Here is a 27,793-nt window from a genome sequence, read left to right as displayed (position 1 = left end):
GTATCTGTTTCCAAGGGTCGGAATGTCTACTATCAGAGGGCATGCAGTGAAGGTGAGAGGGGTAGGTTCAAAGGGGATGTGAGGGGTAGGTATTTTACTCCGAGAGTGGTGGATCCCTGGAATGCACTGCCTGGTAAGGCGATAGAGGCTTTCGGATAGGCACATGGATGTAAAGAAGATGGAGGGGTATGAATATTGCGTAGGGAGGAGGGTTTAGTTGGGGGGGGGTTAATTTACATTTTAGCTGGTTTGGCACAACATTGTGGGCCGAAGGGTCTGTCCCTGTGCTGTACTTTTCTATCTATCCAATCATTTAGTACACAGACCTCTGGCACTGGCCCCGGCAAACTTCCCTCGCTGGATCGGGGACCCACAGAACTGACATTGGTGAACGTTCTCAATGAATCCTCTGTAAACGTAGCCACGCCATGCCGGATGGACAGCAGCTCGAGAGCCGAGACATGACCCGGGTTCAGGGCCTCTGAGGAACTTGGAGGGGTCCTGTGCTCCAAAAGCGGATATTTTTCTCTCCGAACTTGTTAATTGATCGACAGAGGCTGCTGACAGGGAAGGGCAAGGAGGATCGTGCATTTCCGGAAGCCAGCCGCGTGGTTCGGGCACTTTCGGAGACCGATCGGGGATCGGGCATTTTCGGAGGTCGACTGTGAAGTTCGGAAATTTCCGGAGACCGATCGGGGATCGGACATTTTCGGAGGTCGACTGTGAAGTTCGGAAATTTCCGGAGACCGATCGGGGATCGGGCATTTTCGGAGATCGATCTTGCGGTTCGGAAATTTCCGGAGACCGATCGGGGATCGGGCATTTTCGGAGTTCGATCTTGCGGTTCGGGTATTTACGGCGACCAGCCCAGGAATTCGGGCATTTCCGGTGAGGGAAGCGATCTCGGTTTCGTGTGTTTCTGGTTAAAAATCGGCTACTTCCGGCAGGAGTCGGCTGGCCGCGGAGGTACCACGGAGGCCGGGGACCGAGGGACCGAGTTCGAGCAGCCAGGTAACGGCGCGCCGCTTATCCTTACGCTGGCATCGTTCACCGGGACGTGAGACCGAGCAAGGGAGCCGCGCACAGGAGCACGTGACATCTGGTCACGTGGCGCCTTCTGCACTGTGGGCATTTAACAGGGAGGTGCAGCCAGTGGGACCAGTGCCAGGGCAGTCTGATACCCAGTGAGAGGTCTCCCCTTATCAACATGTGCTGCGAAGGGAGAAATGCCAGTGGAGCCTGTTCCCCAGTGAGGGGCAGTACCAGGGTATCTGTTCCTTAATGAGAGGTAGAGTTAGTCGTGTACAGTGCCAGTAATTCTTCGTCCCTACTGAGAGGCAGTACCAGGGTATCTGTTCCCCAGTAGGAGCAGTTTACAGTGCATCCTGTTCCCCAGGAAGTGGGTACTGCCAGTGAATACCCCCACCCCACTGAGAGGCAGTACCAGAGTACTCTTGTTTCCCAATGAGAAGCAGTGCCCATGGAGCCTATTCCCCCAATGACAGGCAATGCCAGGGCAGTCCATAGCACCATAAGACATGGGAGCAAAGTTAGGCCATTCAGCCCATTGAGATTTCTGCCATTCCATCATTGGGTTCTTCTCAACCCCTTTCTCCTACCTTTTCCCTGTAAGCCTTTGATACCCTTACTATTAGGAACCTATTAACCCCTCTTTAAGTATATTCAATGATATAGCCTCTGCAGTGTTCTGTGGCAATGAATTCCACAGTCCCCAACTTTTGGCTGAAGAAATTCTTCCTTGTATCTGTTCTAAATGGATATCTGTCTATTCTGAGGCTGTGTCCTCTGGTCCTAGACCCTCCCATTGTAGGAAACATCCTCTCTATTTCCACACCATCTAGGCCTTTCAATATTCAATAACTTTCAATGAGATCTCTCCTCATTCTTCTAAACTCCAGTGTGTACAGGCCCAAAGCCATCAAGCGCTTCTCGCACCCTTTTGTTTCCGGAATCATTCTTGTGAACCTCCTTTGGACCTCTCCAATGCCAGCACATCTTTTCTTAGATAAGGGGCTCGGGGCTCAGGACTGCCTACAATATTCCAAGTACCATCTGACCAGTGCTTTATAAAGCCTTAGTATTACATCCTTGCTTTTATATTATATTTAAAATGAATGCTAACATTGCATTTACCTTCCTTACCACTGGCTCAACTTGCAAGTCAACATTTAGGAAATCCTGCACAAGGACTCCCAACAGACACAAAATGCTGGAGGAACTCAGCAGGCCAGGCAGCATCTATGGAGAAAAGTACAGTTGACATTTCGGGCCGAGACCCTTCGGCAGGACTGGAGAAAAAAAGCTGAGGAGTAGATTTGAAAGGTCAGGGGAAGGGAGAGAGACACCAGACAATAGGTGAAACTTGGAGGGGGAGGGATGAAGCGAAGAGCTAGGAAATTGATTGGTGAAAGAGGCAGAAGGCCATGGAAGAAAGGAAGGGGGAGAGGACCACCAGAGGGAGGCAATGGGTAGACAAGGAGATAACATGACAGAGGGACAAGGGATGGGAAATGGTGAATAGGGGGAGTGGAAGCATTACTGGAAGTTTGAGAAATTGATGTTCATGCCATCAGGTTGGAGGCTACCCAAACGGAATATAAGGTGCTGTTCCTCCAACCTAAGTGTGGCTTTATCACAATAGTGGAGGAGGCCACGGATGGACATATTGGAATGGGAAGTGAAATTAAAATGAGTGGCCACTGGGAGATCCCGCTTGTTCTGGCGGAAGAACATAGATACTCAGCGAAGCGGTCTCCCAATCTACGTCGGGTCTCACCGATATGCAGGAGGCCTCACCATGAACACTGAACTCAGGAGATGACTCCAACAGACTCACAGGTGAAGTGTCGGCTCACCTGGAAGGACTGGTTGGGGCCCTGAATGGTAGTGAGGGAGGAGGTGTAGGGACAGGCGTAGCACTTGTTCTGCTTGCAAAGTTAAGTGCCAGGAGGGAGGTCAGTGGGTAGGGACAAATGGATGAGGGAGCTGCGTAGGGAGTGATCCCTATGAAAGCAGAAAATGGGGGGGGAGCATTTTGTGTGTGATGTTCGTATTTTCTCTTGTTCGAGGACTCCCAAATCCTTTTGCACCTCTGATTTCTGAATTTGCTCACCATGTAAAAAAAATAGTCTACACCTTTATTCCTACCAAAATGCATGACCGTACACTTCCCAACACTGTATTCCATTTGCCGGTTCTTTGCCTATTCCCCTAAACTGTCTCAAGTTCTCCTGTCGACTCCCTGCTTCTTCAACACTGCTTGCCCTTCCACCCATCTTCATATCATCTGCAAAATTAGCCACAGAGGCGAACAATTCCGTCCTTCGAACGTTGACATATTATGAGAAAACACCGAACCCTGTGGAACGCCACGAGTCACTGGCAGCCGACCAGAAAAAGCTCTCGTTATCCTCATTCTTTGCCGCCTGTCAGTCAGCCAATCTTCTATCCATGTTAGTATCTTTGCTGTAATACCATGGGCTCATAGCTTGTTAAGCAGTCTCATGTGCAGCACCTTGTCAAAGACCTTCTGAGAATCCAAGTACACAATGTCCACTGGTTCTCCTTTGATCATCATAGAAAATCTACAGCACGTTCAGGCCCTTCGGCCACAATGTTGTGCCGACCATGTAACCTACTCTAGAAACTGTCTAGAATTACCCTACTGCATAGCTCTCTATTTTTTTAAGTTCCATGTACCTATCCAAGAGACCTTATTGTATCCACCTCTACCACTGTTGCTGGCAGCACATTCCACACACCCACCACTCTCTGTGTAAAAAACTTAACCTCTGACATTCCCCCTTGTTCCTACTTCCAAGCACCTTAAAACTATGCCCCCTCATGTTAGCCATTTCAGTCCTGGGTAAAAGCCTCTGGCTGTCCACACGATCAATGCCTCTCGTCATCTTATACACCTCTATCATCCTTTGTTGCTCCAAGGAGAAAAGGCCAAGTTCACGCAACCTATTCTCATAGGGCATGCCCTCTAATCCAAGCAACATCCTTGTAAATCTCTACAAAGAAGAGATTTGTATTTCTTCAAAGATTTACAACAGATTGGTCAGGCAAGATTTTCCGTTAAGGAAACCACGTTGACTTCTGCCTATTTTATCATGTGCCTCCAAGCACCCTGAGACCTCATCTTTATTAGTGGACTCCAGTATCTTCCCAACCACTGAGGTCAGGCAAACTATAACAACAGGAATTCTGCAGATGCTGGAAATTCAAGCAACACACATCAAAGTTGCTGGTGAATGCAGCAGGCCAGGCAGCATCTCTAGGAAGAGGTACAGTCGACATTTCAGGCCGAGACCCTTCGTCAGGACTAACTGAAGGAAGAGTTAGTAAGAGATTTGAAAGTGGGAGGGGGAGGGGGAGATCCAAAATGATAGGAGAAGACAGGAGGGGGAGGGATGGAGCTGAGAGCTGGACAAGTGATAGGCAAAAGGGGATACGAGAGGATCATGGGGCAGGAGGTCAGGGGAGAAAGACAAGGTGTGGGGGGGAAAACCAGAGGATGGGCAAGGGGTATATTCAGAGGGATAGAGGGAGAAAAAGGAGAGTGAGAGAAAGAATGTGTGTATATAAATAAATAATGGATGGGGTACGAGGGGGAGGTGGGACATTAACGGAAGTTAGAGAAGTCGATGTTCATGTCATCAGGTTGGAGGCTACCCAGACGGAATATAAGGTGTTGTTCCTCCAACCTGAGTATGGCTTCATCTTTACAGTAGAGGAGGCCGTGGATAGACATGTCAGAATGGGAATGGGATGTGGAATTAAAATGTGTGGCCACTGGGAGATCCTGCTTTCTCTGGCGGACAGAGGAACCCCACTAGGAATAGGGTTCCCCTGGTCCTCACCTACCACCCCACCAGCCTCCGGGTCCAACATATTATTCTCCGTAACTTCCACTACCTCCAATGAGATCCCACCACTAAGCACATCTTTCCCTCCCCACCTCTCTCTGCTTTAGGCAGGGATCGCTCTCTACGTGACTCCCTTGTCCATTCGTCCCCCCCATCCCTCCCCACTGATCTCCCTCCTGGCACTTGTAAGCGGAACAAGTGCTACACATGCCCTTACACTTCCTCCCTTACCACCATTCAGGGCCCCAGACAGTCCTTCCAGGTGAGGCGACACTTCACCTGTGAGTCGGCCGGGGGGATATACTGCGTCCGGTGCTCCCGATGTGGCCTTCTATATACTGGCGAGACCCGACGCAGACTGGGAGACCGCTTTGCTGAACACCTACGCTCTGTCCGCCAGAGAAAGCAGGATCTCCCAGTGGCCACACATTTTAATTCCACGTCCCATTCCCATTCTGACATGTCTATCCACGGCCTCCTCTACTGTAAAGATGAAGCCACACTCCGGTTGGAGGAACAACACCTTATATTCCGTCTGGGTAGCCTCCAACCTGATGGCATGAACATCGACTTCTCTAACTTCTGCTAATGCCCCATCTCCCCCTCGTATCCCATCCGTTATTTATTTTTATACACATATTCTTTCTCTCGCTCTCCTTTTTCTCCCTCTGTCCCTCTGACTATACCCCTTGCCCATCCTCTGGGTTTCCCCCCGCCACTTGTCTTTCTCCCCCGACCTCCTGTCCCATGATCCTCTCATATCCCTTTTGCCAATCACCTGTCCAGCTCTTGGCTCCATCCCTCCCCCTCCTGTCTTCTCCTATCATTTTGGATCTCCCCCTCCCACTTTAAAATCTCTTACTAACTCTTCCTTCAGTTAGTCCTGACGAAGGGTCTCGGCCCGAAACGTCGACTGTACCTCTCCCTAGAGATGCTGCCTGGCCTGCTGTGTTCACCAGCAACTTTGATGTGTGTTGCTCAGGCAAACTATTCTCTTTTCCTTTCTTTTGCCTCCCTCCCTTCTTGACGAGTGGACTGACATTTGCAATTTTCCAGTCCTACAGAACCATTCCAGAATCCAGAGATCCTTGAAAGATCATTACTAGTACCTCCACAATCTCTTCAGCTACCTCTTTCAGAACCCAGGGGTATAGTCCATCTGGCCCAGGTGACCTATTTACCTTCATTCTTTTCAGCTTCCCAAGCACCTTCTCCCTAGTAATAGCAACTGTACTCACTTGCCCCCTGACACTCTCGAATTTCTGGCATTTCAGTAAGAAACGTACACCACGATGCATACTGTCTTTGGTGCATATACATCGCCAGGGTGCCTAAGAGTTTTGCACATTACTGTATTTGTCAATGTGAAGCGGAGAGTGAATTTGTAAATCTGGCGGGAGCAAAGGAAGTTGGGAATGCCGAGGGTGGAGTGCTGTGGGAGGGGTGTCAGTGCCGGGGCGGGGGTTGGCACGGATGCAGACACACCCAGCCCTGAGACACTAGGGAAGGTAATTTGATTCCAAACAATTGGTTTATTGATCATTACAGAATGTCACTCTGGTGCCTCCTGCTCCCTCCACTCCCCCTTCCCCTTCCCCTTTTGCCATCCATAGAGTCAAAGATAGGTACAGAATAGAAGCAGGCCCCTCGGCCCATCTAGTCCATGCCATACCATTTAAACTGCTGACTCCCATCAACCTGCACCGGGATCATAGCCCTTCACACCCCTACCATCCATGTACCTATCCAAACTTCTTCTAAACATTGAAATTGACCTCGCATGCACCACTTGTGTTCTGGCAGCTTGTTCCACACTCTCACCACCCTCTGAGTGTAGAAGTTTCCTCTCATTTCACCTTTCACCCTTAACTCTTAAAATTTCATTTTTGAAGGCCTTCCACTTACCAAGTACACTTTTGCCGGAAAACAGCTTGTCCCAATCCTTTCTGATGTGATGAAAATTGGCTTTTCTCCAATTTAGAATCTCAGCCTGTGGACCAGGCCTATCTTTTTGCATATTTACTTTGAAACTAATGTCATTGTGATCACTCATTGCAGAGTGTTCCCTGACACCAACCTCTGTCACTCGTCCTGTCTCGTTCCTTAATAGCAGATCAAGTATTGCACACTCTCTCATTGGGATTTCTATGTACTGATTCAGGAAGCTTTCCTGAACACATTTGACAAACTCTATCCCATCAAGTCCTTTTATAGTTTGAGAGTTCTAGTCAATATGTGGAAAGTTAAAACCACCTACCGTCACAACTTTATGTTTCTTGCAACAGTCTGCGATCTCTCTACAAATTTATTCCTCAAAATCCCTTGCACTGTTGAGTGGTCTGTAAAATAGCCTCATTAACAGGTCGTACCTTTCTTATTCCTCAGTTCCATCCATAATTCCTCACTGGACGAGTTCTCCAGTCTGTCCTGACTGAGCACTGCCGTGACATTTTCCCTGACTAGTAACACCACCCTCCTCCTTTAGTAAGTCCCACTCTGTCGCGTCTAAAACAATGGAACCATGGAATGTTAAGCTGCCTGTCCTGCCCCTCCTGCAACCATCTCATTAATGGCTACAATGTCATAATTCCAGGTGTTGATCCATGCTCTAAGCTCACCTGCCTTTCCTACAATACGTCTTGCATTGAAGTATATACATCTCAGGACATTAGTCGCACTACGCTCAACCTTTTGATTTCTGACTTTGTTTGAGGTCTCCCCAACGTCTATGTGCCAAAGACTTGGGTGATGGGGGGCCTTTTGAGGTATCAGTCCTTGAAGATGTCCTGGAAGCTGAGGAGGCTAGTGTCCATGATGGAGCTGACTAAGTTTACAACTCTGTAACTTTTTACAATCCTGTGCTGTGGCCTCTCCATGCTTGACAATGATGCAGCCGGTTAGAATGCTCTGCAGGCTACACCTGTAGAAATATGTGAGTGTTTTTAGTGACATACCATAGAGGCTGTCCATCATCACCAACGATGGCAAGAGACCTGTGTGGGAGAGTTTTTAAAGTGGAAAAGCCATTGCACCGGGGCAGTTCCACTCTCTCGATCTCAGAAGTCTGGGTCCAGTAGTATGAGTAGTCACCGCAACTGGGGTCTTCCTTGGTTGCAGTGGATGACCATGCCGACTTATCTGCCTTGTCTTATCCTTCACTCTCCACGGAACGTTGCGGAACTGCCTTTCTGGACATTAGCTCTCACTGTTGATCTCATCCGCCCAGTCCACCGGAGCTGACTTCACTTGCCATGACAGGCATGTCCCCATTTCACCAGCGTATGAGGCCGTCGGCTACCCTAATCTTTTTAAACCATTCTGTTGTTGATTTACTCTTGTCGTTCTTGTTGCATTATCCAACTTCTATTAAGCTTCAGGTGATGGACCTCTACCCTAACATTCTTCTGTTAAGTGTCTTGATACAAATTTGAATTCATTGTTCCCTCAGCGATTGCAAGCTGTCCAGGCCCTGAGGTAGCAAAGCAGCCCCAAACAATGATGCTCCTTCAACCATGCTCCACAGCTGGGATGAGGTTTCAGTGTTGGTGTGCAGTGCCCTTTTTCCTCCAAACATAGCAATATGCGTTTCTGCCAAAAAGTTCAACTTCTAGTCACATCTGTCCACAGAATATTGTCCCAGAAGCATTGTGGAACATCCAGGTGGTCTTTGCAAACTTGAGACATGTAACAATGTTTTTCTTGAAGAGCAATGGTCCTTCCATGAACACCACTCTTGTTCAGCGTATTTCTTATAGTGGACACATGAACAGAGACTTTGGCAATTTCTAGAGATTTGTGCAGGTCTTTTTTTGTTACCCTTGGGTTCTTTTTCTCCTCCTTCACCATTCATTGATTGGTACTCCTGACCCCAATAGCTTTTGTAGAAGGCACTACCCCAGAGGTTCACATACTTTTTTTGAGCCTAAACTGTGTTTGTTTAAATGGTGTACTCAATATTGATGAGAAGAAGTACAATTGTTTGTGTGTTTAGGCAGATTGTGTTTGTCTATTATTGTGACTTGATGAAGATCAGCCCACATTTTATGAGTAATTAATGCAGAAAACCAGGTAATTGCAAAGGGTGTGCAAACTTTTTCTTGCAATTGTATGCTGGAGATTCTGGTTCTGATGCTGCCTGGGTTGGAGGGTATGAGCTGTAAGGAGAGATTGGACCAACTTGGGTTGTTTTTTCTGGAGCAGGAGAGGCAGTGGGGAGACCTAGCAGAAGCTTATAAAACTATTGAGAGGCACAAATGGGGTCAGAGTCATTTCACCAAAATAGAAATGTCAAAATCAGGAGAACTTGCATTTAATTTAAGGGGGAAGTTTAAAGGGGGTATGCAGGGTAAGTTTTTTAGACAGAGTGGTGGATGCTTGGTCTGACCTGTCAGAGTTGGTGGTGGAAGTAAATGTCATTTACAAGGCCTGAAAAGGTCAAGACGTGAACAGGCATGAAATAGATATGAATAATGTGCAAGAGATTTAGTTAGGTTCAGCACCAAGTTTGGCATGTACATTGTCGTCCGAAAAGCTGGTGTTGTCCTGTGTTGTGTTCTATATATTTCAGCAGGATGCTGAGGGATCCCTTAATGTGAAGTATGAAACTCTCTCTTTCCAGGAGATGGCGACTAACGGGACCGATGCTCGGCCGCTTTTTGGGGGTTCGTTCTCCATTGTTCTCCCCCCTCATTTCACAGATGTCAGGTAAGTCCAACGTAACAGGCAGATAGGCCCACGAAGAGAACTTTTGGCACATTGGCCTTCGTAAACCACAACACTGAGTACAGGGGGTGGGCTTTTCTGTTGAACTTGTATAAGGTTTTGGTGAGGCCCAGTATGGAGTATTGTGTGCATTTCTGGTCACCTACCTGCAGGAAAGTTCAAAGTAAATTTATTTTCAAAGTACATATATGTCCCCTCTTGCGGGCATATGCAGTAAATCCAAGAAACATACTAGAATCAATAAAAGGCTGAACCACCAGGATGGACAAAGAAGCTGTGTACAGATAACAAGCACAAAATACAGAAGAAATAATAATAAATAAATATCGAGAAAATTAGATGAAGAGTCCTTGAAAGTGAGTCCATAGATTGTGCGAAGAGTTCAGTGATGGGGTGAGTGAAGTCGAGTGAAGTTATTCCCTTTGGTTCAAGAGCCTGATGTTTGAGGGATAGTAATTGTTCCTGAACCTAGTGGTGTGAGTCCTGAGGCTCCTAATTCTTCTTCCTGATGGCATCAGTGAGAAGAGAGCATGTCCTGGGTGGTGGGGGTCCCTGATGATGGATGCTGCTTTCCTGCAACAACACTTCTTGTAGATGTGCTCAGTGGTGGGGAGGGCTTTACCCACGATGGACTGGGCCGTATCCACTACTTTTTGTAGTCTTTCCCGTTCAAAGGCATTGGTATTTCCATACCAGGCTGTGATGCAACCAGTCAATGCACTCTCCACTACACATCAGAGCTTTAGATGTCAAGCTGAATCTTCAGATCTCCTAAGAAAGTAAAGGTGCTGCTGTGCTTTCTTCATAATTGCACTGATGTCCTGGACCCAAGGCAGGTCCTCTGAAATTATTACACAGAAGAATTTAAAGTTGCTGACCCTCTCCACCTCTGATTCCCCAATGAGGACTGGCTCATGGACCCCTGGTTTTCTCCTCCTGAAATCAATAATCATCTCCTTGGTCTTGCTGACCTTGAGTGAGAGGTGGTTGTTGTGGCACGGTTCGGCCAGATTTTCAATCTCCCTCCTTTATGGTGATTCGTCACCAGCTTTGATTCGACCCACAACAGTGGTGTCATCAGCAAGCTTGAATATGGCATTGGAGCTGTGCTTGGCCACACAGTCATAAGTGTAAAGCAAGTAGAGCAAGTGACTAAGCACACAGCCCTGTGGTGAACCTGTGCTGATGGAGATCGTGGAGGAGATGTTGTTACCAGTCTGAGCAGATATCAATAAGCCTGAAAGAGTGCAGAGGAAATTTACAAGGATGTTGCTGGGACTTGAGGACCTGAGTTACAAGGAATGACTGAACAGGTTAGGAATTTATTCCCTGCAGCTTGGGAGAATGAGGAAAGATCTTACAGAGGTATAACAATGATAAGGGGCATAAATAAAGTGAAGACATGCAGGATTTTCTTCATGAGGTTTGGTGAGATTATAACTAGAGGTCATCATAGGTTAAGGGTGAAAGGTGAAATATGTAAGAGAAGCATGAGGGGGAGGTTCTTCACTCAGAGGGTGGTGCGAGTGAGGAACGAGCTGCCAGCACAAGTGGAGGATGCAGGTTCAATTGCAGCATTTAAGAGAAGTTTGGATAAGTACATGGATGGGTGGGGTTTGGAGGGATATGGTCCCAGTGAGGGTAGATGGGATTAGACAGAAACACTGGACTAGTCAGGAAAAAGGGCCTGTTTCAGTGCTTTATGCTCTATGCTCTACAACAAATGAATTAGGGGAAACTTCGTCACACAAGCCAGCTATTTAGTAAAATCCTGACTGATCTCATTGTAACTTCATCCCTGCGTTCCCATCTCTCCTTGGTAATCTTTTGTCATACTTCCCATTACACCACTGGCGTTAGGGGCAGCAAGGAAGCTCCTCCATTTCTGGTGGTGTTCAGGGCTTCCTTCATCCTGTCAGTAGCTTCCTCTCAGTTTTCACTACTGTCAGTCATGCAAGTCCCGGTTGGAGACTCAGGAATACCGTCACACTCAGATGTAGAAAGATTCTTCATTGCTGTTTCCGTAACAATTCTGTTTTGTTAGACAGGTTTGTTAGCACTGAGCTAAAACCCTGAACCTGGAGGACCGGTGGACCACTCTTAGTCTAGTCTCTACCCTTTGACCTGTTTGGCATGGTGGCCCTACCAAGAATCAAAGCATAAAGCCCTGACTCCAGCCAACGTCGCTCTCCGGGTCATTGAGGCATGCCTCCAAACCCTACGACAAGGTTGTGGTCCTCTAGGAGGATGGTGGAGCTGAGCAGATCAAGCAGCGTCTGTGCATGGGTGGGTGGGTGTGGCGGGGGGGGAATGGTTGGTGTTTCGGGTTGAGACCCTGCGTCAAGACTGAGGGTGGAGAGGAGTTTGTTCATTGTGTTCTGTGTCATAGACGTGGGTGATTATTGTCTTTCCGTGACCATGATTGTCCTTGGCAAATGTTTGTACAGAAGTGGTTTGCCATTACCACCTCTGGGCAGTGTCTTTACAAGACGGGTGACCCCTGCCATTATCAATACTCTTCAGAGATTGTCTGTCTGGCGTCAGTGGTCACAGAATCAGGACTTGTGATATGCACTGGCTGCTCAAACGACCATCCACCAACTGCTCCCTCGGCTTCACATCACCCTGAACAGCTGGGGGGGGGTGGGGTGGAGGTTGGGGAGAGCTAAGTGGGTGTTACATCTGGCCCGAGGGTGACCTATAGGCTAGTGGAGGGAAGGAGCACCTTACATCTCCTTCAGTAGGGAGAGAAGAGGTCAGTATAAAGAGGAGAGGAGGGAGGGGTGAAACAGGGGCCAGTGGGTGATTGGTGGATCAGGGAGGGTGAAAGATAACAAGCAGATGAAGACGAGGGGTGGTGGAGGGAGACATTCAGCACTCAGCAGAGGCTGGAAATCTGGAACAACACAAAAAAAATTACAGGAGGAACTCAGCAGGTCAGGCAGCATCGGCAGAGGGAAGTGAACCATCAGCGTTTTGGGTTGAGACCCTTCATCAGGACTGGAAAGAAAGAGGGCAGAAGCCTGAATAAAAAGGTAGAGGGGGAGGGACGGAGCACGAGTGGTGAATGCAGGTGAAAGGGGAAGGTGGATGGGTGGGGCAGTTTGGGACGTAGGAATGATTTGATAAGTGGGGAGGCAAAGGACTGAAAAGACATTCTGATAGAAGAGGGCAGTGAACCATGAAATAAAGGGTGGGCAACCTTGGCAGGGGGGTAGGGCGGGTGTGGGAGATAGGCAGGTTTCCAATGGGTTTCTATCCATTGCCTTAACCCAGACATTCCTGACGGGGGTGGTTACATGTCGTAAGGAGGCGTTAGGGGAAATTGAAGTCATCAGGGGGCGGTAAGTGGCACCCTAACTTAAGGCACAAGACCTGAGCTGACTGTGTCAACTCACTGCCATCGTCAATGTCTGATAGGCATTCCCATTCTGTGTTAATTTTTTATTTTAATTTAGCCCCATTAATAATGGATAAATACTTGTGGTGCTACCTTTATGAGTCTGAAGGTGGTGAAGCCGTGAATTCTGATCCTGCTAAAAAACAGAAACTGCAGAAAGTGTGCCAATGCAATGTTGCATACCTGGAGTGTGGTTTTATTCCATTCCCGTCAGATCAGTGACGCCCCATGTGTCTTATTTGTAATACTGTAGTGTACTGTCTAATGAAGCCATGAAACCATCAAGGTTGCAGGAACACTTCTGTAAACGACACCCGGAAACGGCTACTTGTGGTATTACTCAGTTCCAGAAGGTGGAAGAAGCATTTGAAAAGTGTTGTATACTGGAGTCATTTGCCAAGAAAGCTAAAAATTACCTTGGTAGTGGTTTCATTGCTTCTTGTAACATTTCCAAAATGATGGCAAGGCACAGAAAATCTCATCCAATTGCTGAAAGATTAATAATGCCTGCTGTATCAGAAGTGCTCAACGCTGCTCTCAAAATGGATACCAGCATTTTAAAATCTATGGGGATACTGGAAAGCGTATTGTGCCTAAGTGGGGCATTGGCAGGTATGAAAGTGCTTTAGTTGGGCTAAAAAAGGTTGGGAAATATGGCCTTAACCAATCAATCATGACTATGCTGGCCATTTTTTGGGCAGTTCTGAATCGGAGTGGCTTGCAGATAATGAACACTGAACTGAATATGCTTGGACTCTTCAATTTTGTGTTTTATATTCTGTGTTTTTTGCTCATTTATTTTACCGTTTGCATGATTTGATTTTTATGTGTTTCTGCCTCTCTCCCTCTTTCCTTCCCTCCTTCCCTCCCTCCTTCCTTCCTTCCTTCCCACCCTCCCCCTCTCTCTTTCCTTTCCTTCCCCCTCTTCCCCTCCTTCCCTCCTTCCCTCCTTCCCTCCTTCCCTTCAGTCATTCTTATGCCTACACTGTACTGCTGCCACAAAACAAAAAGTGTCATGGCTTATGTCAGGGACAGTAAACCTGATTTGATTCCAAGTCTTTCCCTTCTGGATCGAAATCCAGGCCTGCAGCAATTTTAAAAAACTAGGATATCAGCGATGGGCCAAATGGCAACTGGCGACAGGCAGTAGATGCTGGCTTGAACAGTGATGTCATTCCATTGTGTCTAAACTCTGAAATCGGTTTCTATAAAAGGCAGTGTTACAATCACCGCTGGGATTCCAGTTTCAGATTTCATTCCCATTTATTTATCCCGTCTGCACCGAAACAGGTGAAATCTGTTGTTTCTATTAACAACCAATGCAACCTGAGGATGTGCTGGGGGCAGCCCACAAGTGTGACAACACATTGCTGTCCCGCAATGTTCAGTCGAACACACAAGCAATAACAACAGGAAAAACACCCCCTCTCCTTTCCTCCCTCCAGGCCTCAAACTTCCAGTGGACTCAGACTCACAGAGCCAGGGCTTTGGCCAATGGGTCTCAACTCCCGGACTTACAATCAACCACCAGCCTTCGATATGCCTCCAAAATCAGAATCAGGTTTAATATCACCGGCATATGTCATGAATTCTGTTGTTTTGCAGCAGCAGTACGTTGCAATACGTGATAATAAAAACTCTGCATTATAGTATAAAGTATGTATAATATTTTAAAAGTTAAATTAAATAAATAGTGCAAAAGGAAAAAAAAAGTAGTGAGGTAGTGTTCATGGGTTCAATGTCCATCAGATGGCAGAGGGGAAGAAGCTGTTCCTGAATCGTTGAGTGTGAGCCTTCAGGCTCCTATACCTCCTCCCTGATGGTAGCAATGAGAAGAGGCCATGTCCTGGGTGATGGGGGTCCTTAATGAAGAACGCTGCCTTTATGAGGCAGCGCTCCTTGAAGGTGTCCTGGATGCTGGTGAGGTTAGTGCTCATGATGGAGCTGACTGAGTTTACAACCCTCTGCAGCTTATTTCGATCCTGTGCAGTAGCCACCACCCCCCATAACAGACGGTGATGCAGCCAGTTGGAATGCTGTCCACTGTACGTCTGTGGAAATATACGAATGTCTTTGGTGACGTAGCAAATCTCCTCAGACTCCAAATGAAATAGAGCAGCTGTTGTGCCTCCTTTGTAACTGCATTGATCACTCTGACTATCCATCCCATAGGATGACGATGGTTCCTTTCAGTCAGTTAGCGGGGTGGTACCCCACTCTTCAGAAAGGAACAGCGTGTGCGTGAATGGATTTTAGGTGAGTTGGGGGTTGCACAGATCCAGACCCACCCTCTCGACATCCCCTCCCACATCCAGCAGCATGGTGGGGTCTAAGACGGCTGGGGGAATGAATGGCCAGACCAAGCTCCGATGCAAGGGATGCCCTTTCTGCGCTTCACGGCACATGTTTGCTAGATGGCCGTTGACCCTACGAGAGGGTTCATCTGCCCTTTGACAGGTCTTGTTTTTCATCCTGCAGGGTGTCCAACCACCCTCCTCTCCAGGCAAGCCTGGCGCGGGAGCCAGTTTAGTCGCTGACCACCCGACCATGTGACAGGTAGTACTGGGTTATATGGTACCAGTAGCACTCAGACGAGTGACCTGACCTGAACTGCATTGATATGTTGGGCACAGGATAGATCATCATAAATATAGACCCCAGAAATTTGAAATTGCTCACCCTGACCCCTCTGTAGCTGGTGTATGTTCCCTCACCTTCCCCTTCCTGAAGTCCACTATCAGTTCTTTGGTCTATGAATAACTAAAAAAACTAACTCAATGGAGACCTCATCTTGACCAGAAACCCTCTGTTCCCTTCTGCCTTGCAGTGATATCCGGGATGTCCCGGACAACCAGGAGGTGTTTGTGCACAACAGTACGGAGCAGAGCATCATCGTCGAGTTACTGGAGTACCAGAGTCAGGTTGCTGACGAGGAGGCAGCCAGGTACGTTACCAGTGATACACAGAGATCACCAGAGTGGCACGGTGGTAGATCGGGTAGAATCGCTGTCACCCCGCTAAGCTCCAGAGAGCTGGGTTCGATCCTGAATTCTGTGTGTGTATGTAGATTATGTCCAGACTGCATGGAATAAACGTACTGTCAATCTGTATCCTTACACCCTGAACTGTGGAGATTCCACTGCCTCTCGGTTTCAGAGACCCAGGTTCGATCCTGACCTCTGGCACAGCACAAAGAGAAAGACTGTGTGTGAGTGTGGAGTTTGTCCTCTGTGAGCTTCAGTTTCCCCTTGTATTGTGTTTTCTTTTCCACAGGCTTTATTTATTGATTGATTGAGATACAGCGTGGAATAGGCCCTTCTACCCCTTTAAGCCATGCTGCCCGGCAATCCCCCGATTTAACCCTAGCCTAATCACAGGACACCTTACAATGACCAGTTAACCTACCAACCGGTACATCTTTGGACTGAGGGAAGAAACTGGAGTACCTGGAGGAAACCCACGTTGTCATGGGGAGAACGTACAAACAGTGGCGAGAATTGAACCTGGGTCACTGGCACTGCAAAGTATTGTGCTAACCACTACGCTATTGAGTCGCCCCATTAAATTAATTACATTAATTTCATAGAGTGAATTGTACTCTGTATCGTAGGCTGAAGGGCTGTTCCTAGAACATAAAACAGCACAGCACAGAAACAGGCCTTTCAGCCCATCTAGTCCATGCCATACCCATTTAACCTGCCTAGTCCCATCGACCTGCACTGGACCATAGCCCTCCATACCCCTGTCATCCATGTACCAATTCAAACTTCTTTTAAATGTTGAAATGGAGTTTGCATGCACCACTTGTGCTGGCAGCTCATTCCACACTCTCACAACCCTCTGAGTGAAGTGGTTTCCCCTCATGTTCCCCTTAAACTTTTCACCTTTCACCTTTAACCCACGGCCTCCAACCCACCCAACTTGCTTATCAATAAATGATACTGAGAACATGAGTTGTAGAGTCCTTGACAGTGAGTCAGAGTTCAGAGTTCAGTGGGTCGAGCAACATCTGTGGGAGGAAAGGAATTGTCGAAGTTTCAGGTAAACACCCCCCATCAGGATTGATGTGGCTATTCTACAGATGCTGCCTGACTCACTGAGTTCCTGCAGCAGTAGTTCCATGTTCTAGCATCTCACGTCTCCATGATGTGTGAGCCTCACAGTCACTGCTGGTTTGTACGGTCAGGTACCACTTTGACGATGTCACCGCCATCAACGATGCATCGGGCAAGGAAGGCACAGAGGTCCTGAGCGTTGAGCCTGTCAGCAGAGACCAGCTTGCAATGCAGGAGTTGAGCAGCGCCTGGTTTCTCTCTGGAAGACAGCAAGTGGCCAAGTTCAACGAGCAGGTCAGTGGGGGTAGGCTGGCTCCCGATGCGGTTGCCAAAATAACAGGCCCGGAAATGTCCTTCGGATGAGTCAATAACCCAAGGCCTCTTTGCCCTCTTCCTCTACACACATCTGATCCCTACGCACCACTGCCGAGGGCAACGTTCTCATTATTTGTCAAGCCAGATATTGGAAATCCAAAGCAGCCCACACAAAATGCTGGCGGAACTCAGCAGGTCAGGCAGCATCTATGGAAAGGAATAAACAGTCGACGTTTCGTGCTTTCTCATGTTTAGAGTTTAATCCTGCCAGGTGTGACGTGTTGTACTTTGGGAGATCAAATGTAAATGGGCAGTACATAGTTAAGACCATAAGATATAGGAACAAGTTTGTCCATTTGGCCCATTGAGTCTGCACCGCTATTAGATTGTGGCTAATCCATTTCTCTCTTAACCCCATAACCTGTCACCTCTGTCTTATCAAGAATCTATCAACCTCCGCCTTAAATACACCCAATGACCTGGCCTCCACAGCCACCTGTGCCAACGGATTCCACAGATTCACCACTCTGGCTAAACAAAGTTCCCCCTCATCTCTGTTCTAAATGGATGTCCTTCTATTCTGAGGCTGTGTCCTCTGGTCTTAGACTCTACCACCATAGGAAACATTCTATCCACATCTATTCTGTTGAGACATTTCAACATTCGATAGGTTTCAATGAGATCTCCCCACTCATTTGTCTAAGTTCCAGTGAGTAAAGGCTCAAAGCCATCAAACACTCTTCATACAATTGTCACAGTGTGTGCTGACGAACTGCTGAACCCAGGTTTGGAGGAACGACAGACTCCCACATAGAGACAGAAACAAGAGTTTATTCATAGGAATTCCAACAGAACATCAATGGCTCAACTGAGTGACACCATGAGACGAATCATTCTCAACCAAGGACCCCGCGATAAGTACTAATCAGGAGTCCACTTTAGATAATCACAGTTTGCTGAAGACCTGTGCCAGTCAAAATAAATTTGACAAGATTAAGCACAAGGGATTGTTGACTCTAGATAAGACAACAATGAACAAATACAAGTATATAGGCCTGCAGGGCATATGACAGTGTTAACCTTTTCATTTCTGGAATCATTTTCGTGAACCTCCCCTGAACTCTCACCAATATCAGCACATCCTTTCTTAAATAAAGAGCCAAAAAGTGCTCACAGTACTCCAAGTAAGGCCTCAACAGGGCCTTATAAAGCCTCAGCATTACATCCTTGCTTTCATATTCTAGTGCTCTTGAAATGAATGCTAACATTGCATTTACCTTCCTCACTATGGCAGGACCCTGACAGTAATTTAACAGGATCTTGAGGTCCAAGTCCATAGTTCCCTGAAAGTAGCTGCACAAGTTGATAGGATGGTAAGCAAGGTGTATGACATACTTGCCCTTATTAGTTGAGGCTCTGAGTTCAACAGTCAGAAAGCCTTACAAAACTTGCAACTTTATAAAACACTGGTTAGGTCACATCTGGAGTATTGTATACAGTTCTGGCCACCCCCTGTAGAGGATGCAGAAGAGGTTGACCAGGATGCGGCGGGTTTAGAGGACACGTGCTATCATGAGAGGGTGGACAAACTTGGGTTGTTTTTTCTGGAGTGGTGGAGGCTGAGGGGAGATCTGATAGAGGTTTGTAAGATCATGAGAGGTGTAGAATCAGAATTGGTTTATTATCTCTGACAGATGTTGTGAAATTTGTTGTTTTGCAGCAGCAGTACATTGTAAGACATAAAAAAATTTGTAAGTCACAAAAAGTAAAAAATAATTGTCTGCTAGTGGAGGAAAATACGATGGAAGTGCTTAAGTGGACTGTAGATAGGCACATGAATGTACAGAGAATGAAGGGTTACGGACATTGAGGGATATGCACAAATTTAGTTACTCAGTTAGTTGTGAACTCAGCCAGCTCCATCATGGGCACCAGCCTCCCCAGCATCCAGGTAATCTTCAAGGAGCGATGCCTCAGAAAGGTGCTGTCCATCATTAAGGACCCCCATCACCCAGGTCATGCCCTTTTCTCATTGCTACTGTCAGGGAGAAAGTACAGGAGCCTGAAGGCTCACACTCAACGATTCAGGAATAGCTTTTCCTCTCTGCCATCCGACTTCTGAATGGACATTGAACCCATGAACACTACCTCACTATTTTTTACCCTCTTTTTGCACAACATTTAACTTTTTCAATATATATGCTATATAATACTGTAATTTACAGTTTTTATTATGTATTGCAATGTACTGCCAAAAAACAACAAATTTCAGGACATACGCTAGTGCTATTAAACCTGATTCTGATTCTGATTACTAGTTTAATTAGGTGTTTTGTGGGCTTTGTGCTGTACTGTTCTATGTTCTACTTGTAAGTCAGGTTCATTGCCATGTCCACACATACGGTGAGGTACAGGGTACAAGGAAAAACGTTTTTGCCGCAGCTCACAGGTTTAGTCTACATGCAGGACCTAAATTATAAGTAAATTATACAAGATGGTGAAGAAAAAGATGCAAAAGAAGGCATTGGTGCAAAAAAAACCTCATGATCAGAGACAAGTCCGTGGTGGTGCAAGAGGAGGTCAGTAGTGTCCCATTGCTGGGGTAAGGTTATGGTTGTGCAGGTTCGCTCAAGAACTGAATGTTGAAGGGGAGTCACTGTTCCTGAACCTGGTGGTGTAGGATTTCAGGATTCTGTACCTCCCGACGACAGTAGCTGTGAGAAGATGGCACGACCCAGTTGGTGGGGATCTGTGATGATAGATCTAGAGGCAGCATCTATCATCAGATGCTCTCTGTGGTGGGGAGGGCAGGTGCCTATCATAGATCAGGCTGAGTGCGCTCTCTACTGGTTATTTTAACAAATTTACCGTTTATGTGGGTGTCGGGGTGGAGATACATTCCTACCAAAGGAGATGTAAGGCACTCCTTCCCTTCACAAGGTCACCCTTGGGCAAGGTGTAGCTCCCCACCCCCAGTCAGGGTCATGTGAAGCCATGGGAGCAGGTGGTGGATGGTTGTATGAGCAGCTGGTGCATATCACTGTATGCGACCATGTCACACGACTCAGCGCATAACCAACAAACGAACCATTTATTGGAGATAGTGATTTATTTCCCTTTGTTTTCTCCCCTACAGGCCAAGAACACTGTGAATGTACACCTGGCACTCTTCAGACTCCGTCAGTACACCACCGACATCCTCATCACTTTTAACGACCCAACAACCATCAGGTACCTCTGGCACTGACTGGTTCTGATGCCCTCTTTTACAGTGGCTAGGGTGGGATGCAGGGTGAGAGCTGGGAGCCAGTTGGGCTTCTGCACTATAGCAAGGCTTCCCTTTGGGGCACTACGTGAATGACTGTCCACCGACTACAGCAGCAAGATCCTGAGAGGCAGGATTTATGGATATTTGGAGAGGCATCATACGATTAGGAATAGTCAGCATGGCTTTGTCAAAGGCAGGTCATGCCTTACGAGCCTGACTGAATTTTTTGAGGATGTGACTAAACACATTGATGAAGGTAGAGCAGTAGATGTAGTGTATATGGATTTCAGCAAGGCATTTGATAAGGTACACCATGCAAGGCTTATTGAGAAAGTAAGGAGGCATGGGATCCGAGGGGATATTGTTTTGTGGATCCAGAACTGGCTTGCCCACAGAAGGCAAAGAGTGGTTGTAGATGGATCATATTCTGCATGGAGGTTGGTGATCAGTGGTGTGCCTCAGGGATCTGTTCTGGGACCCCTTCTGTTCGTGATTTTTATAAATGACCTGGATGAGGAAGTGGAGGGATGAGTTAGTAAATTTGCTGATGACACAAAGGTTGAAGGTGTGGATAGTGTGGAGGGCTGTCAGAGGTTACAACAGGGCATTGATAGGTTGCAAAACTGGGCTGAGAAGTGGTAGATGGAGTTCAACCCAGATAAGTGTGAGGTGGTTCATTTTGGTAGGTCAAATATTATGGCAGAATATAGTATTAATGGTAAGAATGTTGGCAGTGTGGAGGATCAGAGGGATCTTGGGGTCCAAGTCCATAGGACACTCAAAGCTGCCGTGCAGGCTGACTCTGTGGTTAAGAGGGCACACAGTGCATTGGCTTTCATCAATCAAGGGATTGAGTTTGGGAGTCGAGAGGTAATGTTACAGCAATATAGGACCCTGGTCAGACCCCACTTGAGTACTGTGCTCAGTTCTGGTTGCCTCACTACAGGAAGGATGTGGAAACCATAGAAAGGGTGCAGAGGAGATTTACAAGGATGTTGCCTGGATTGGGGAGCATGCCTCATGAGAATAGGTTGAGTGAACTCGGCCTTTTCTCCTTGGAGCAATGGAGGATGAGAGGTGACCTGATAGAGGTGTATAAGATGATGAGAGACATTGATCATGTGGATAGTCAGAGGCTTTTTCCCAGGGCTGAAATGGCTAGCACGAGAGGGCACAGTTTTAAGGTGCTTGGAAGTAGGTACAGAGGAGATGGCAGGGGTAAGTTTTTTACACAGAGAGTGGTGAGTGCATGGAATGAGCTGCTGGGAACGATGGTGGAAGCGGATACGATAGGGTCTTTTAAGAGACTCCTGGATAGGTACATGGAGCTTTGAAAAATAGAGGGCTACGGGTAACCCTAGGTAATTTCTAAGGTAGGGACATGTTCGGCACAGCTCTGTGGGCTGAAGGGCCTGTATTATGCTGTAGGCTTTCTATGTTAGATGAGCATCCCCTCTAATACTGGATGGCGTGGGAATTAGTGGTACTTCCTCACATTTCCAGCGGCCTGGGTTCCTGTGAAATGCAGGCTGAGTTTTGGACAAAAGGCTGGTGGAACTCAGCAGGTCAGGCATCGTGTGTGAAGGGAAGTGGACAGTTGGCTGTACAGGTCATTACCCCTGCATTGGGACTGCTTAATTCCATGCGGTGATTGTGGATAGTTTTAGGAATAGATTACAACGTCACCCCCAAATCCCATTACCTCACGATTCTGAGATCATCATCATCATTACGTGCCATGTTGTGTGACATGGGCGATTGTGGTCTTCCATCTGTCTTTCCATCTGTTCTTCTTTTCTCTATCCATGACCGTGATTGTTCTTGGCAAATTTTTCTACAGAAGCGGTTTACCATTGCCTTCTTCTGGGCAGTGTCCTTACAGGACAGGTGACCCCAGCCATTAGCAATACTCTTCAGAGGTTGCCTGGTGTCAGTGGTATAACAAGGATCTGCAGGCTAGCAGAGGGAAGAATTGCCTTACACCTCCTTTGGTAGAGACATATCTCTACCCTCCACCCAATTTTGGGAGACAGATACAGTAAAATTTTATCCAAAGACCTCGGTTACAGAGCAGCAACGTGGGGCGGTGGTTAGTACCACAGGCTCACAGCTCTGGAAAGCCCACTTGTACAGATATTCATAGAACACAGAATATTACAGCACTGAACAGGCCATTTGAACCACCATGCTGTGCTGAACCTGATGCCAATTTATGTCAAATGTAACATCTGTACCCCCTTTTTCCTTTTCCGAGAATGATCTGGGAATGAAGGGGTTAACCTATGAGGAGCTTTTGATGACTCTGGGTCTGTACTCGCTGGAATTTAGAAGAATGAGGGGATAATCTCATTGAAACCTATTGAATATTGAAAAGCCTGGATAGAGTGGATGTGGAGAGGATGTTTCATATGATGGGGGAGGTCTAGGACCAGAGGGCACCACATCAGAATAAAAGGACCTCCCTTTAGGACTGGGATGAGGAGGAATTTCTTTAGCCAGAGAGTGGTGAACCTGTGGAATTCATTGCCACAAATGGCTGTGGAGGCCAAGTCATTGCGTATATTTAAAGCAGAGGTTGATAGGTTCTTGATTAGTCAGGGCATCAAGGGTTATGGGGAGAAGGCAGGAGATTGGGTTGAGAGAGATAATAATCAGCCATGATGGAATGGCAGACCAGACTTGATGGGCTGAATGGTATAATTCTGCCATTATGGTCTTATATTCATGCATCTCTCTAAGTATACGCCTCTTAAACTCCTCCAGCTCCACTGCCTGATTCCACTACTACCGCTGGTACCTACTCCAAATGCCTACCACCCTCCATATAAAAAAAAATGTTGCTATTCAGCATCCCGTGGTCTCCATGGTCACTGTTACACCGTCGTTCCAGATTTATCAAATGAACCAACTTTGTTCCCCAGCTGTGCAGGACGAACGATTACTGGGACTTGCACCTTGAGACCTGACGAAGGGTCTCGGCCCGAAACGTCGTCTGTTTATTCCCCTCCGTAGACGCTGCCTGGCCTGCTGAGTTCCTCCAGCATTCTGTGTGCATTGATTGCCAGGACTTGTTATCGTATCTGCAGCTCATCCGGATATTAAGCCAGGGTGGAGCCGCTGCCTGTCTGCTCCAGAGACCTGGGTTTGATCCTGACCCCAGGTGGTGTGCGTGCGTGTGTAGTTTTTTTGATTTATTTAACGATACCGCGTGGAGTAGGCTCTTCCGACTCCTCAAGCTACACTGCCACAGTAACGCCCCCCCCCCCACAAAACCAGGTTAATCCTAACCTACTCACGGGACAACTTACAATGAACAATTCACCTATCTGGTACAATTTTGGACTGTGGGAAGAAACCGGAACATCTAGGGAAAACCCACGCATTCCACAGGGAGGACATACAGGTGGCGCCGGAACTGAACTCCCAACTCCGAGCTGTAATAGTGTTGCGCTAACCGCTACACTACCATGGCGCCGTGCTCTCCCTATAACAGCATGGGCTCCCTCCGGGTGCTCCAGTTACATCCCCCAACGCAATGTACCAGGTCGGTGGGTTAATCGGTCATTGTAAATTGCACCCCTGCCCCCCTGGATAGAATTCTGGGGGAGTTAATGGGACAGTGGGGCTGGAATGAAACCAACTACACTTTGTGTGGAAAAACTTTGCTCTTCAGGGCCCCTTTAAATCTTTTCCCTCCCACTTAAACATGTGTCCTCTATTTTTAGGCTACTCTACCCTGGGGAAAAGACTGTAACCATCTTCCTTATCTATGCCCCCACATGATTTTGTAAACCTTCATAAGATCTACACTCTGAGGAAAAGCCCATTCAGTCTCTCCTTTTAGCTCAAGCCCTCCAGTCCCGGTAACTTGTGGATATTCTCTGCACCCTCTCTATCTTTGCTCTATTGCATTCACGACGTGCACTGGCAATATCTGAACCCAAGGTGGAGGAAAGACAGACTGTGATGTAGAGATGGCGATGAGAGTTTATTCATAAAAATTCCAAAAGAACATCAGTGGCTCGGCTGAGCAACACCACGAGAAGTGACAATCTCAAAACTAGGACCCCACGATTAGCGCTAATCGATGTCCTCTTAAATAATACAAGGAACACGGAATCCCTGAGCCAATCAAAATAAACCTAACCAGTTCAAGCAGAAAGTATCAGGAGACCACATTACAAAGAGCAGGTCGCTCGAGAAAACACAAGGAACTCTCATTAAATAACAATTAACCAATCCAGGTGCTCTAAAAACCTCGGAGCCCAATGCTCTCTGTCACCCCTGAAGAGCTCATTACAAATATTGCGACCAGAACTGCACAGTGTAGTCTCACCTTTGTCTCGTTCAGCTGTAAGTGTTGTCCTCACAAGGCTTGCCTCTTCTGACTCTCTGTCTCTCCCTCAGTCCCTTTAGCAGCAGCAGCCGACAAGCAGACCTGGCACTACCGGAGGATTTGTCAGCCAGTCCTGCTGCCCAGCACTGGACCCTGGAGCAATTCCGAGCCACTGTCAACTCCCTCCGGCTGCTGAACCCAGCCATCTTCTCCTGATCATCGGTGCCCACGATTGAGCGAGGCAGGAAGTGTGGGAGAGCAAGTGGCTCACTGGGACAGACCTCCTCTGCAGGAAAATGCATGTTCCTTTTCTGAAAGTGACGTAAAAAGGATACGGGAGGCCATTCAGCCCCTTGGGGCTGACCACTACTCAGTGACATTATGGCTGATCTTCAGTCTCACTCCATACACAGCTCCGCCTCCCTAGGTTAACAATAAAAATGGACCAATCGCAGATTCAGAATTAACTTTCTACCAATCGTCCTTTGCCGCTTTTGAACTCCTCCACCCTCTGTGAGCTGAAGTGGGGTCTGGATGGATTTGGAGAAAGAGAATGAAGAGAAATCGGGAAAAGGACAGCGGTTGAGCAGTTATCAGGAGTTTGAGAATTTGTATCATCAGGTTGAAGACAGCCTTCTGTCGAAGTAACTGTTGTCACCAATAATAAAATAACTGGGCCCAGAACACACACGCTCTTATGACTCAGCAACACTTCGCTTGTGCACAAGGAGATCGACATGGCTCCTGTCCCCACACTTCTGAATTCTGAAAGGAAAACTGCTACTTTTTATAGAATTGGCTCATCAGTTATGAGTATTGATCATTGTAAATTGTATATGATCAAATGCCATTCACAAGAGAGGTGCTAAAGTCAATCAAAACTTTGAGCGGTTAGCTGATGATTTTTTGAAGTTAGTAAAGACAATAGAGCCTTAGCTGCTGGGTATGTTTCACATCTTTCTTTTATCTCATCTGTCTCTGGTACCCCCTGTTGTGTAAAGGGACACTATGTTTTAGGAAGACTTTTCTGGAAGTCTCACTACAGAGGCCTTGCTCGTCTGGCTGGAGTACTACCACAGTCTATCTCATCTGTAGTAAGCAGAGGTGTCCCCGGCCATCTTACTTCAAAAGTCTTTTTTGACTATAACTGCCCCAGGCGACCTTAGTCTTAAGGCAACTTCCACACTTCCTCCAATTTGCACCTCACCCTGACCTTTCTCCTCCATGGCCAGTTGAGGTTAAATGCAAGTTAGAGAAAAAGCACCTTATATTCCACCTGGGCAGTCTCCAACATTCACAAGCTCCTGGTACCTGCTCCCTCTCTGTTCCTTTTCCCCTATTTCTGTTTTCTCTCTTCTCCTGATTCATTCAGACCTCATCAACCATGTCTTTCAAAGTAAATTTTATTATCAAAGTACATATATGTCACCATATACAACCCTAAGTTTCATTTTCTTGTGGGCATACTCAACAAATCTGTAGAATAATAACGGTAACAGAATCAAAGAAAGTCCACACAACTAGGGCGTTCCAACCATTTCAAAGACGGGGCAAGTGAAGTTGTGCCCTTTTATTCAAGAGCCTTATGGTTAAGGGGTAGTACCTGTTCCTGAACCTGGTGGTGCAGGTCCTGAGGCTTTTGCACATTCTACCTGATGGCAGCAGTAAGTAGAGAGTATGATGGTGGAGATCCCTGATGATGGATGCTGGTCCACACTGTCCCTCTCCATCTGCCCGTTACTTCACCCATCCCTTTATTCCATGCCCCATCTTCCTAAGAAAATCCATCACTTCCACCTAACACCTCTTGGCTTCTGACATTATTTCTGCCCTTATCTGCCTATGATCTCATTCATCTGGACCCACCAATCACCTGCCAGCTCTTCTCCACCCTTTCCCCCTCATTTCTTTATACTATTCCTTTTATCTTTACGGTCCAGATGAAGGGTCTCAGATGAAACTTGTACATTAGCAATTCTTTCAAAGTAAATTTATTGAAGTACATTTATGTCACTATATATAATGGTGCTGGAAACCCTGTAGAATTTTCTCTTTCTGCAGAAATATGACCTAAAATATGATCAGATCTTCACATAAGCCCTAAAACCAGATAAAGAGAACCCAATTAAATAAATAACAAAAAAACATTATACTTGCTTATTTATTTATTTATTGAGAAAGTCAAATCAAATTGAGGACCTCCGTCATTTAGAGTTGACCATGGGTATTGTGTCCTATCTGTCTAGATACGCAAGCCTAGGCAGTACAATATGGAGAGTGAGCTGTTGCCCACATAGCAAGCTCCCCCACGTCACACATCTGATGAACCCAAAGGAACGGCAGAGTCCAGTACAGTTTGATACCAGCAGCGTCTCAGGAGTTGCCAGTCAGCATTGAGCTCAATGTAGGACTACCTTAGGAAATCCAGCTTTGGATTTTTCCATCATGGTTTACTCCTGAAGCCTTCCCCTTAAGTGGGTATAGCCACAAGGCAGCGGAAGTTTGAGATCAGAGTTTTCCTTCTAGATGTGCTGCCAACCAGGCTGATGAGCCTCATCTGCCTGAAGTGACTAGTTTTAAGGTGCCAGTAACCCACTTTTGCCTCTTCTCCTGTCAGTAGAAACGGTTCTGTTGGGCTTGGTAGCTAAGCTGCACATGAAGGCCAGGAGCTGGACTTGGTTGTCCCAGGCTATTTGAAGTGCATGCCATTGGGAGCTTGTCTCATTACTACCCCCACTATAATAATCTTATGATCCAATATTACATGTATTTGTTGGAAAAAGTATATGAATCTCTAGGGAAATA

The 27,793-nt window shown here is 46.9% G+C and overlaps 1 protein-coding gene across 2 annotated transcripts; it reads left to right on the top strand.

Annotated features, from left to right (window-relative positions):
• rangrf (RAN guanine nucleotide release factor) lies at positions 1-27,793 on the top strand. 2 transcript variants are annotated; one of them, XM_063047620.1, is made up of 6 exons: positions 1-52; positions 9,511-9,596; positions 15,842-15,958; positions 17,201-17,363; positions 20,521-20,615; positions 25,060-27,793. In XM_063047620.1, exons 1-6 carry the CDS (start codon positions 23-25, stop codon positions 25,202-25,204), a joined length of 636 nt encoding a protein of 211 aa, XP_062903690.1. In that variant the 5' UTR covers positions 1-22; the 3' UTR covers positions 25,205-27,793. The 2 variants fall into 2 exon arrangements, with proteins under 2 accessions (XP_062903690.1, XP_062903691.1); XM_063047621.1 differs by lacking the exon at positions 1-52 and adding an exon at positions 767-1,011 and having other exon boundaries at positions 25,060-27,792.

Source organism: Mobula hypostoma, chromosome 5, assembly GCF_963921235.1.
Source record: "Mobula hypostoma chromosome 5, sMobHyp1.1, whole genome shotgun sequence".
NCBI lineage: Eukaryota > Metazoa > Chordata > Chondrichthyes > Myliobatiformes > Myliobatidae > Mobula > Mobula hypostoma.
This window is presented reverse-complemented; position numbering and strand designations above follow the sequence as displayed.

What these genes read in the sequence shown, in the direction of transcription:
- rangrf (XM_063047620.1), top strand. Translation starts at nt 23, where the DNA reads ATGTCTACTATCAGAGGGCATGCAGTGAAG. An exon ending in CCTCATTTCACAGATGTCAG is followed by an intron (nt 9,597 to 15,841) that starts GTAAGTCCAACG and finishes TCTGCCTTGCAG; the next exon opens with TGATATCCGGGATGTCCCGG. An exon ending in TGGCCAAGTTCAACGAGCAG is followed by an intron (nt 17,364 to 20,520) that starts GTCAGTGGGGGT and finishes TCTCCCCTACAG; the next exon opens with GCCAAGAACACTGTGAATGT.